The following is a 12,438-nucleotide window of genomic DNA, read 5'->3' on the forward strand; positions in this document are numbered from 1 at the left end:
ATGACTGGGAATGACTGGTCACTATGACACACCCTGACCACCAGGGGGCAGACACTCAATGCAGGAGCTTCCCCCTGGTGGTCAGTGCACTCCCACAGGGGGAGCTCTGCTCAGCCACAAGCCGGCTGACGGCTGCCAGCACAGCAGTGGTGGCGAGATCCTCTCCTGCCTCCTCAGCAGCGCCTAGGATGTCCGACTGCAGCTTAGGCCTGCTCCCCACTGGCAAGTGGACATCCCCCGAGGGCTCCTGGGCTGCCAGAGGGATGTCTGACTGCCAGCTTAGGCCCAATCCCCCGGGAAGCAGGCCTAAGCCAGCAGGTGGACATCCCCTGAGGCATCCCAGACTGTGAGAGGGCACAGGCTGGGCTGAGGGACCCTCCCGAGTGCACAAATTTTTGTTCACTGGGCCTCTAGTGTGTGTGTGTAAAACCAATGGAAGAATAGTATAACTTTCAAGAAAGAGAGAGGGGCATAAGGGAGAGATGAACCCAATATCTGGCAGGAAAAGAAATGAAAAGCCAGTGAAAAGAGAGCAAATAGGAGGCACAAAATAATATAAAAACAAATTTTAAAATATTAATAATCACAATAAATATCAAAGGTATAAACTTAGCATTTAATAATCAGATGCAAATATTTATGTGGTGCACCTGACACTATACAAAATAATATTAAATGTAAACTGTAATAGAAAAACATTTAAAAATTGTTTAAAAAAATCCCCAGAAAACAAAATTTGATGCAGATTGGTTTAAACATTCCAGTTATGGGCTAATTTCACATTTAAAATGTAATGACACAGAGAGCTCACTAATGAGAGGATGGAGAATTATATGCCAGCCGAATCCTAACCAAGAGAAAGCGAAAAGAGCTATGATAACATTAAAAAAAGAATTTAAAAATGTATTTAAAATGTAGTGAAGTAAGACATAGAGGCTTATTACTGGACTAGCCACAACTATCCTTTCAACGTGGATTGAAACAATAAGAACATACGTGAGAGAAGAAAATAACAATCATCAGCATTTCCTATCAGTTGTGTAGCATACACAATAGTTTCCGTGATTATGAATTTTTCATTATATTGTGGCAACTGATTTATTAAATTTCAACTCTGAGCACTTTGCTTGAATATTTAAAAAATCCTACTTGAAGAAGAGCGTTGGGAAGCAGCAAAAATGCATTTGTAGTCTATTCAGAGAATGAGTTAAACAAAACAAAACAAGCAAGAAAACCACTTGGCCATACAATTTCCCCCTGAAGCCCTGGTGGGGTCTTTGCTTAAAGAATAAATAAAATTCGGAGCTTATAATCCACTACAATTGTTTAATTGGTTTTGTTCTAAAATCATATAACTAATCTCTGAAAAATTTTCTTTACCTAAAACACTGCATTTGTCTTTTATACCCCATGGCATAAGACTCTCCCACTTGGGGAACGGAGGGTCACAGAAATAAAGAGGTTGAGTCAGGTAAGTGGAAGAACATTGGGGGGGGACACTGGGTAGGTTATCAATGGAGTCTGAATAAAAATGATATGGGTTGAAAATTCATACTTTTATCAATAAACACTAATATTTAAAAATTCTTATGTATATGAAGCTCTTAGCACTATGCCTGACCCATATTAGTAAGTCAAAACATGCCATTGCTAATGTTAACATGATTGGGAGCACATAGCTCTAGACCTTTCTTTTGTAACTTATAATAAAAGCATTTTATTTTAACCTAGTGTCCATACATATTTATTAGCAAATTTACATACAATTTAAAAGCAACTTATAAGGAAAAAGCCGCATAGTTTAAAGAATAAAAAATGCAGACAGAAAAAGAAAATGTTGTCTGGTCAGCATGGCTCAGTGGTTGAGCTTTGACCTATAAACCAGGAGGTCATGGTTCCATTCCTGGTCAGGGCACATGCCCAGGTTGTGAGCTTGATCCCCAGTGTGGGATTGTGCAGGAGACATCCCATCAATGATTCTCTCTCATCATTGATGTTTCTATCTCTCTCTCCCTCTCCCTTCCTCTCTGAAATAAATAAAAATATATTAAAAAAATAAAATGTTAATGGACAAAAACTAAAAAGAAAAAGAAAGCAAGTCACCCACAATCCAAAACTCAGAGAGTAACTTTACTATTTTGGAATGTAACCAAACCAACCGATCCTCTTCTAATAGCAAAATTATTTTTTTTGTCCTGAGATTCATCTGCGTAGGCTTCTAATAGCTTAGCTTGAATTCATGTATCAGAGAATTGAGCCAAGGCTGTTTATCAAGTAGCAACCAAGCTATCAAGAAATAACTGAACATTTCTACAATTTTTCTCACTTGTGAAATAAAGATGACAGTGTCTCCATGGAAACAGTTGTAGATTTCACCATTCTGCAGGAAGAGGACTGCCCCCCTCACCTGAGGCACACAAACTGGTGCGCTGTAGAGAGCCCATGGGACTGAGAACTCTGGTAGAGCCCAGATTGGGTGCTGTTTTATGTGCACCTAATTTCTACAAGAACTGTGATTCAGAGGTGAACTTTTACCCCGTAGAATGACCACGGCTCAGTAAGTTGCTGGAGGGGCATGGCAGGTGCTTACACACTGGTTAAAGAATTGGGCTGTCTCTCTTTTGTATTTTTAGGGCCCAGCCCAATTTTGGGTGTCAATCATAAGCTTGGTGGATATTTGTTAACTGAAAGAGGAATTAATGGTGTTTGAAGGTGCTGGAGGCCAAAACATTTCCCCTGTTCGTGCCAGGCTGTTTCTTTAAGCAACCTTGTTTCCTATGAGAGGCATGGAGAACAAGCTACAAGAGCCCCATCCGAATGATCTACGTTCAACCCTGGGGTGCTTGACTGGACTCATGTCTGTGAAGGCCACCTGCTCCACTAACTAATGTTCCATTCTTCAACATTCTCTATTTTTTATTTGTGCAAGATTTTGCCTTTCAACTCTGGATTCCTCTTTCAGCTATGATTCTGCTTCCCCATCCTTGCAACATACTCTCAAAACCTGATAAGTAATGCCCTTTCTGGGCCTGTTCAGCCCTGGACCTTCCACCTGGATACCCAGCCTTATCATCTTCTTACACCGCCATCTGGCCTCCAGGACCACTCTCATTTGATTCCAAGGGGTTGAGCCCATGTGGTAAATCACTGCCCGCTTTAGTCACCTTTAAAAAAAAAAAAAAAATAGTCCTCTCTTGGGAAACTCTTATTAGCCGTGTGTACATCAGGAGAAATGAGTTTCCAGATTGGCTTTCCAATATAAGGCCCAGATGGCAGAGGGCAGAAGAGAGAGAAGGACATGATGGAGGCTAGGGAGGAAACTCTTGGTCTAATGGAATCAATTGGGTAGGGAATCCCTGGAGAAGGAACGGAATACAGAAAAAAAGGAGAGATATTAAAATGTGTCTAGCAGAGGGCTGTGTGTGTGTATTACCCTGTGAGTTAACACTAGTATTTGAATTTTATGGATGGGGGAGGGTGAAGTTCTAAGAATGAACTTGCTGAAGCTGAACCTACTATAGGGAGAGAGGCAGAATTAGGACCATGGTCAGTAGAGTGCTGAGGCTTCCCATGGTATCAGATGGGGTCTGCTTCCTCCATCCCTAAGCTCCTTCTTATGGCTCAACAGAGAGTGAGACTGCAGGATTAGACTTAAACACATATCTCCCTGGCAATTAGGCAGAAGAAAAAAGGACAAAAGAATATAACATCTAGTTTGGGCAAAATAATATTAATGTCAAAACCGATCACCACAGTAATCCTATATACTAGTAATAAAAGCCTAATATGCTAAGTGTCTGGTCTTCTGGTCGGCCATTCAACCAATCAAAGCATAATATGCTAATAATATGCTAAGGCCCCTCCACCTCTCACTATGATGTGCACTGACCACGATGGGGCAGACACTCCGACCGGTAGGCTAGCTTGTTGCTGGGGTCCAGCTGGTTGGGACTGAGAGAGATGGGCCGGACATGCCCTGGAGCCCCTCCCACTGTCTCTCCCTGGCTGGCCAACCCCCTGTGTCCCTCCCCGGCCCCGATTGTACACTGGTGGGGTCCCTCAGCCTTGCCTTCACCCTCTTGTAATCCAGGACCCCTCAGGGGATGTTGGAGAGCTGGTTTCAGCCCGATCTGCAGGCTAGGACGAGGGACCCCACTGATGCAAGAATTTGTGTACCGGGCCTCTAGTCATTAAATATGCTGCTTCAGATCTCACCACAGAAATGTTATCCTTTTGATTTTTATCTTTACAATCAATTAGTAAGTGAGGTCCATGTTATTTTATCCATTTCTCAGGTTTTCTTAAGAGAAATCTGTTTTACACCCAGTGGATTGGCAAAAACTCAAAACAACTGCTGGAGAGGATGGGGCACACCGGGGACTCAGAAGCTGTCGGCGAGACTGAAGGATACACCTGCTTTGTAAAATCCACCAAGTACAAGTGAAGAAAGGATGTGCTAAGACCTATACGTTTCACGCTTAGAGAGAGAACCTAGAGTATATACCCGGGATTGGGAAGACAATATTGTTTATAACATCATAATGCTCATAAGAGAGAAAAATGCAAACCACCTAAGTGATCTTATTTAATTATAGATAAAAATTGTTATATTCACCCAATGGAATGCTACCTGTCAATGAAAACAAGCTAATGCCCTTTATCCACATCCACTCAGCAAGTCTGAGGGTCACAGAGCAAAGTCACGGAGCAGGAATATTGTCATGAGAGGACTTACCCGTCTATTTTATGATTCCTAGGTCAAGTGCTCTTACCTCTGCTTTGCATACTGTGGTTGCTCATCATGAACGAAGCACTAAAGAAAATGTTAGAAACATTAACTACGGAACAAATAAACCCATATGAGTTCTTTTCATGCAATTTCAATGAGCACAATTATGATTCTTTACTTGTTGAAGACGTGAACTTAGACTTGCCTTCTGACTACAGCCACTACAGAGAATGGCATGTGGCTGGCCAGGCTCCTATTCCATACTAATTATTTCCCAACTGAGGGAGAGTATAGAGAGCAATTTAGTCTTCCTTGAAATGTGAGCTAGCTGAGAAAACTGTGGATTATTCTGAGAAAATCCATAAAGAAAAAGGGATTATAAAAATATGTACTAAGAGACAAAGGAGAAACCAAATGGAGAAACTAATAAACACAATAATAACGATGTTACCAAGACTGTTCACCAGTGGCTCTAGTTAGCACTTAATGTTTAGCTTTACTTAACACTCAGTTTTCTGGTTCGCTTTGTATTATGGCCAGCACCATCATTATAAGCGCTAGGTGCTACCACAGTTAAATCTAATTACATGGGGCATGCTCCACACCAGAAAGCACGCTATTTATAAAGCCTCCGGGCCAATTAACTGAAATCTAGCCCTTTTCTAGCACCCCTGAAATCAACCGAGGGCACACCTGGTTCTTGCTATCCAGTGGGAGCCTTGCTTTGTGGATAAAAGTGCTCGCAGATTATTTAACCACCGCGCTGTGTTGTAATCCCCGGTCAGACTTCTACTGACATCCAAGACTTGAACTCTGTTAACACCAGATTCCTTTACCAGGAACCAGTGTACGGCTTTAACAAATGTCTGCGGGGAAAAGTCATCTATAGCAAAATGTCTGTGCCCTAATTTCATAGGATTTTTAAAAAGAAAATGTTGAGAGACTAGGAACATCCTCTGAGGACATTTTAGGTCTCAAATACCAAGTTTATAAGGATCGAAGCAAAAATAAACAAACAATACCCAAACAAGCAAACGAAAATAAAATTAAAACAATGATTCTTTCACTTTTAAAAGGTGTGTTAAGCCCCAGCCAATTTGGCTCAGTGAATAGAGCATCAGCCTGCAGACTGAAGGGTTCCAGGTTCGATTCCGGTCAAGGGCAGGGACCTTGGTTGCAGGCTCTTCCCTGGTCAGGGCTCGTGCAAGAGGCAACCAATCGATGTGTTGCTCTCACAGTGATGTTTCTGTCTTTCCCTCTCTCTTCCACTCTCTCAAAAAATCAGTAGAAAAATATCATTGGGTGAGGATAAAAAAAAAAAAAAGAAAAGAAAGAAAAGAAAAAAAGGTGTGTTGAGTACCTATTGGGCATATGGCATGTTTTGAGGAATGTAACATGAGTAGGACAAGGCCTCTGCCCTGAAGCTGCTCCATTTGGGGAGGGAAGACATTGTATCATAATCACAAGTGGGCTAAGTGCTGGGACAGGTGTGTGCACAGCAGGAGTCCCTGCGGTAGCCTTAACCCAGACAAAATCACGCTGGGTCTCAGGAAAGCCTTCCTGGGAGAGGTGCTAACCAAGCTGACTTCTGAAAGATGAATAGGAGACGGTGATAAGGGAGGGTGTTGTTCCAGGCAGAGGGGACAGCAGGTGCAAAGGCTCGGGGTCAAGGAAACATGGCTTATTCTGCAACAGACCAGAACTCAGTTCCTTCTGGATAGAAGGTGAGGCATGGGGATGGTAAGTATCATTAAGTGGCTACTGCAAGAGTCCAAGTGAGATTGAAGGTGGCTGGCCCCTGTTGGGAGCTGGGAAAATGAGGAGACATGGGTAGACTTAAGACATGTTTTGGAGATAGAACTTGGGGAGGTGGAAATGGAAGAGTGAAGATGGGGAAGAGAACGCATCATTTATTGGGGAGAGAACGTTTGTGGGAGGATACAGTTGGTTTGGGAATGAAAGTAGAAATGAAGAGATCCATTTCAACGTATGAGTTTGAGGTGCCTGTCACCTATTTAAGGAAAACTGCCTGTTGGGTCTGGAGCTAAGAAGGGTGATTGTGGCCAAAGATAGAGGTTTAGGAATTACCCGCATAGGGTGACATCAACACTGTGGGGTGGCTGACACTGCCCAGGCTCTTAGTGAGAGAAGCCAGGACCTCAGATGGACCCTGAGGGATCCCAGCACTTGGAGGTCAGCTTGGGAAAAAGTCCAAACAGGGGGCCCAGAAGAAGAAGCCAGTTAATAGAGGAAGAAAAATCAGGAGACTTTGTTCAACGAATTAAATAAAGAAACAAAAGAAGCCAAACCACACCAAACAACTACTACAGATTGAGTGCCAATGAGAGCTCATTATCTTTTCACGACAATAGGAGGATTTTATTTTCCTTTTAGAAAAGTACATTAAGAGAGGGTGTTTATAGTGTGCTATGGGCAAGAATTTTGTGCCAGGTTGGGCCTTAAACAGAAACAACCTAACAAGAATTAGGAAGCCAGAGTTCTAACACCCACAGGCCAGAGACTGAGAACAAAGCCACTGAAGGTATGAGATAGGACAAGACAGGAAAGTGAGGGAGAGGAAGACGTGGGGGTGGCGGTCACCCTGATGGACAGGACCTGGCCGTGACAATGAGAGCGCACACGTGCCAGGTACTTGCAACAGGCCTGGCTCTGCTCTCAGCTTTGTGTGCGAGGTGAGTGATGCTGCCCAGAATCACGTGGTTCACTGGTGGTGGAGCGAGGCAGCCTGATCCCAGTGAATTCCTCCTCCTAACCACTGCTCCACTCCACCACAAACAGGGTGACTCCCTGTAAGTAACTACTAGGTACAATGACAGCATCTTCACCCTGGACAGGCCCCGGGGGAAGTCAGGATTCCTGGGCAACAGTTTTAGAGTTGTCAGTATAGACATCATGGGCTGCTGAACGTGAAACTGGACTTGACTTCAATGGGAAAGGGCCTCAGATTCTCTGGGCCTCATTTATTCACTCTGGGAAATGGGTCAGAATTGTCGCCTGGATTCAGTGGCTTTAAGCTGGGGTCTGATGAATAGAGAGAAGTTTTCCAAGCCTGGAGAGAATGGAGACGGGGTGCTATGGAGGGAAGGGGTACAGGCAGAGAAATAGTGTGCGCTAATGTCCTGCGGTAGGTGACAGTGGAGAGTGGGAAAATGGGTGAGGGGCATGAACGGAGGCTGAAGCCACTGGTCAGACCAGGGTGATAGGGCCTCTAGCACTAATTTTGGAGGTCCTGGGTTTTGTTTTAATGAAGCCACCACTAATATACAGTGTCTTCCAGACTGAGCCCTTGCTTCCTTGACTGTTTAGTTGGGATGACAATTGTTATAATAACCTGATCAGGAAAGTATTTAATCAGAAAATGGTCTCTTTAAGTCCTGGCCATCTGTAAAGTGAAATTCAAAAGTAACTGAGTCTAGTTAGAAAAGCCCACTTCTCTCCCCGGAGTAGTTAGCATCTGTCCCAGTTAATCTGACCTAGTTAGTACTCAGGTCTTTGAGTCTGCCACACTTCTCTAGCCTCACTCGGAGAAGTACACAGCACGGGAAGGATGTCGCTGTTAGCTTCAATAACAGCTGTGGCTCCGGACTTCCTTTCTTATCAAAGGCCCAGGACTTCCTGTGTCTCAGGAAGCCTTGGCGAGTCATTATCCTACACAACACATGCCCTGACCCCCAAAGCCAGGACCCAACCAGGCGTTCCTGGCTCCTTACCTGGCAACAGCAAGAGGGATTTCTGGAGCGCTTTGGTTTTGGGTCCTGTGAGAGGATTCCGGCTTCGTCAGGGGATGAGGAGCTGTAGAGAGGAGTCACATCATTTCAGGATGCAAAAGGAAAATGACTCGAGACCATCTGAGGCCCATTGGAATGGCTATAATTTCATCCAGTAATCTCGGGTGATCTACTTTCTAACCTCTAATCTGCTGGTGGTGGCCAGCAGCAACCCACGTATTCCACCCTGACTATGGCTCCTGGGAGTGGCTTCTCCTTGAGGCTATAAAATTGAAATATTGAATCTTTAATACTGTGATGGAGAACACTGAATCTGGAACTCATCATTGAATTTCCCAAAACATAGAACGTTACGCTGGGAGGTGTTTGTTGTGGAGGAGAACTGAAGTGGAATTCTGATTCAAACGAAGACTTACATAGAAACATAAACGAAAAGGTGAAATCCAGGAGGCCGGCCGGTGTGGCTCAGTGGTTGCGTGTTGACCCATGTACCTAGAGGTCACCAGTTCAATTCCTGGTCAGGGCTCATGCCTGGGTTGTGGGCCCAATACCCAGTGGGTTGTGTGTAGGAGGCAGCCAATTGATGATGTTTCTCTCTCATCAGTGTTTCTATCTCTCTCTCCCTCTCTCTTAAAAATCAACAAAAACATATTTTTAAAAAAAGATTAAATTCAACAACTGTTATGAGCAATGTAGGGCACGGGGATGCTCAGTGCTGCCCCCCCCCCCCCCCCCCCGCTAAATTCTCATGCCCCTGTGCCAGGGCAGGCGAGCCCCAGGAGACTGGTGTGTAGGCATGCCTTTTCTCAGAATGTCCCCCTTGATCGTCAAGTTTTGAACAGTTCTGCCAACCAGATGACCTGGAGTTATTTAGTAATCACATAGGCCAATGCTGTTATCGCTTTTTATTTCCTTCTCATCGTGAATAGATTTTAATCAGCCATCAGAAGTACCAAGGGCACACAATACTGCCCTGGTATGAAACCCCATAAAACTCTCCATTTCAGCTGTAGTCATAAAGTTAAGGAAGCATACAGACACCTCCGTGTCTTCATTGGGGTTGTGATTCTGTGCTCTGCCCACGGTTGATCACCGAATGGACACTTTTGATTGAGGGACTGTGATTACTTGGAATGTGATTGGAGTCAGTGACTGGCCCACTAGCTGCACATCCTATAAACGTGCTTCGTGTCATCAGCAGCCACCCAGAGCGCCTGCCCCTTGTGAGCTGAACACGGTCGCACAGTTGCATTGACCATCATTGGAACCCAAGGCAACGACCCCTGAACTTCCAGTCAGGATGCTGAGCTTCAGTGCGGGAAAGGGCTCAGTTTCCTTTCGGTTTTGAATTTTTTTAGATCGCCAACAGGCCCCCCTCCTCCATCAGAGGCCTTGGGCATCTGCAAACCCAGATGAGGCCTCGCTTAGGGCTAACGTCCTCAGTGTAAGGAACAGCACACTGGAGACCCACGGAGGCCTGCAGCCCGTCCGGAACCATGGCGGGTGGGTGGTGGCCCCTATTGCTTTGTGACTGCGCTTCCTGCGTGAACTCTTTGGGTGAGGCTCAGCCCTTGGCTCTGGAGGCAATTCTTCATTCTGAGTGAGTGGCGAACAGCACTTCACAGGTGGACATGAGGTTCTTACCCTGCCAGCTGGCGAGCGAGTGATGGATTGCCTGCTTCACAGCAGTGACCCCGATGGTGTGTGTGTGTGTGTGTGTGTGTGTGTGTGTGTGTGTGCGCGCGCGCGCGCGCTCAAATGAGGGTGTAGGTGTGTGTTCATGGTGACATCAAAGAGGGAGAGGCCAAGAGCAATGGGCCAGCAATGTCTTCCCAAATTGGCTGGGGGTGGCCTGTGCCTCCTTGTCAGCAGCCTGCGCTGAAGAAAGACCACGAGCCCAGCCCCAATTTAAATCACCCCGTTTAGGCCAGAGCATTCTTCAACAGACAGAGAGGAAGTCCTGGGTCCATCTGGGTCACGTATCCTGCCCCTCTTCCCCCTGCCCCCCCCCCCCCCCCACGTGCTTATCCATCCCAGGCCCTGAAGCAATCGGTCCTTGCAGCAAATGACTAACACTGTAAATATGGAAACAGCACTTAGCCTAACAGCATGAGGGGATGAAAACAAACATAAACAGTACCTTTCTCTGCTCCAAGGACCTGTGTGAAAAGGAAAAAAACAGTTGAATGATTCTTGGTGATAGAAAATGTCATAATATGTATTTTTAGAGCAATTGGTTAGTAGAAGTGGGCAACGTTTTTGTTAGTATTGAGATTTTTTAAATCTACAAATAACACTCCAAGAGACTAAGCATAAACCAAGCGTACCCTCTTTGTGGGATGTAACAGGCAGATATCCAGGCTGCCGACGGGACTAAAAATCACGTTGCCTCTTTGGAAAGCAATGCAACCATAGATCTCAAGAGCCTTAGAGAGACTATTATTCTTACCCCAGTAATTCCACTGATGAGACTCTTTTTCTAAGAAAAGAGCCTAAAATCTGTACCGAGTTCCACGTACGAAGCTGTTTAGCATGTCCTCAGTTATACCGTCAAAACCCAGCAAACAGTCTGTTCCAGCTTCTATGTCCCTGGATCTAGTTTTGTTCATCAGTGTATTTTGTTCATTAGATTTCACATATGAGTGAGATCATGTGTGGGGGCGGGCGAGAAGAGGTCAATGTGGAAAGAGGGGCCATCATATGTAATACTGTCAACAATAAAGATAAAAAAAATCCTGGAAACAATCTACATGCCCATCTAAGTGGGCACCATTAAGCACATTTTGGTGCTATATTCACCTACTGGGATATTATCCATGTATCACAAGTATTTATGCAGAGTGTGGCATAAGATTATACTCTAAGTATGCCTCAATATTACATAAAAAGTCCAGAATAAACACTGGATTCATGACATATTTACATGTAGGGGTGTGTGTGTGTGTAAAAAGGGATTTGAAGAGATATGACAAAATATTAATAGAGGTTGTGTTTAAGACATGAGGCTATCGTTAATTTTCTTCATATTTTAAAAAAATGAGCATGAAAATAGTCACATTATTCTTTTTCAAGGTAGCTATTCCGAATCAGTTCCTTTCTCTTTTCCTTTCCTTAATGATAATGGTAGAATTCCTGACCAGCCTTTATTATAAAAATCTATGTTATTGGACTTGCATCCTTGGGCCCTGTTCTACTCTGAAAGGAGCAAAAAAACCTTACAAGAGGTATAGTATTTGCTGAAGTGTCTCCTTAATTGTGAATAATTTTATTTTTAAAATTTCTAAAATATATATTTTTATTGATTTCAGAGAAGACGGGAGAGGGAGAGAGACAGAAACATTGATGATGAGAGAAAATCATGGATCGGCCGCCTTCTGCACCCCCTCTACTGGGGATCAAGCCTACAACTGGGGCATGTGCCCTGACCAGGAATTGAACTGTGACCTCCTGGTTCATAGGTCGATGCTCAACCACTGAGCCACACTGGCCGGGCAATTGTGAATAATTTTCTAAAGTGCACTTCATGCAGCTGGGCAGCAGCTCAGACATCATTTAGACAACAGATTCTTCATTTGAGGCATGGAAGAAGGCCTTGATGGCCTAGGGGGGCCCATGAACCTTCTGAAATTAAGAGACACATTTTTTTCCTTCATATACCTGTGCATATTTTTATAAGTACCGCGCGCTAACCGATTGCGCCACTGGAGCTCGAGCCTGTGCATATTTTTAAGGAAGGTTTATTATATACCTTTCATCAAATTTTCCAAAGGGTCTGAGGTCCATGAAAAGTTTAAGCCAGCAGTCTGCAGAGACGGAACAAAGATGGGGTGCCCCCTCACTGGCATGGCTCAGTGGTTGAGCGTCACGGTTTGATTCCTAGGGTAAGTGTCAGGGTTGTGGGCTCAATTCCCACTAGGGGGCATGCAAGAGCAGCTGATTAATGCTTCTCTCTCATCATTG

At 44.5% G+C, this 12,438-nt stretch overlaps 1 protein-coding gene across 1 annotated transcript in view; it reads right to left on the reverse strand.

Moving 5' to 3' along the window:
- Window positions 1–12,438, reverse strand: part of CLNK (cytokine dependent hematopoietic cell linker) — a 134,800-nt gene that overhangs the window by 18,077 nt on the left and 104,285 nt on the right. Inside the window, exons 13-15 of the mRNA XM_036328968.1 lie at window positions 10,619–10,637; window positions 8,461–8,542; window positions 4,773–4,813 (exon numbers count right to left, since the gene is read on the reverse strand). Coding sequence (XP_036184861.1) covers window positions 4,773–4,813; window positions 8,461–8,542; window positions 10,619–10,637 — 142 coding nt within the window. The remainder of the gene's footprint in view (window positions 1–4,772; window positions 4,814–8,460; window positions 8,543–10,618; window positions 10,638–12,438) is intronic.

This window comes from Myotis myotis, unplaced genomic scaffold (assembly GCF_014108235.1).
Source record: "Myotis myotis isolate mMyoMyo1 unplaced genomic scaffold, mMyoMyo1.p scaffold_m19_p_1, whole genome shotgun sequence".
In the NCBI taxonomy this organism is placed as follows: domain Eukaryota; kingdom Metazoa; phylum Chordata; class Mammalia; order Chiroptera; family Vespertilionidae; genus Myotis; species Myotis myotis.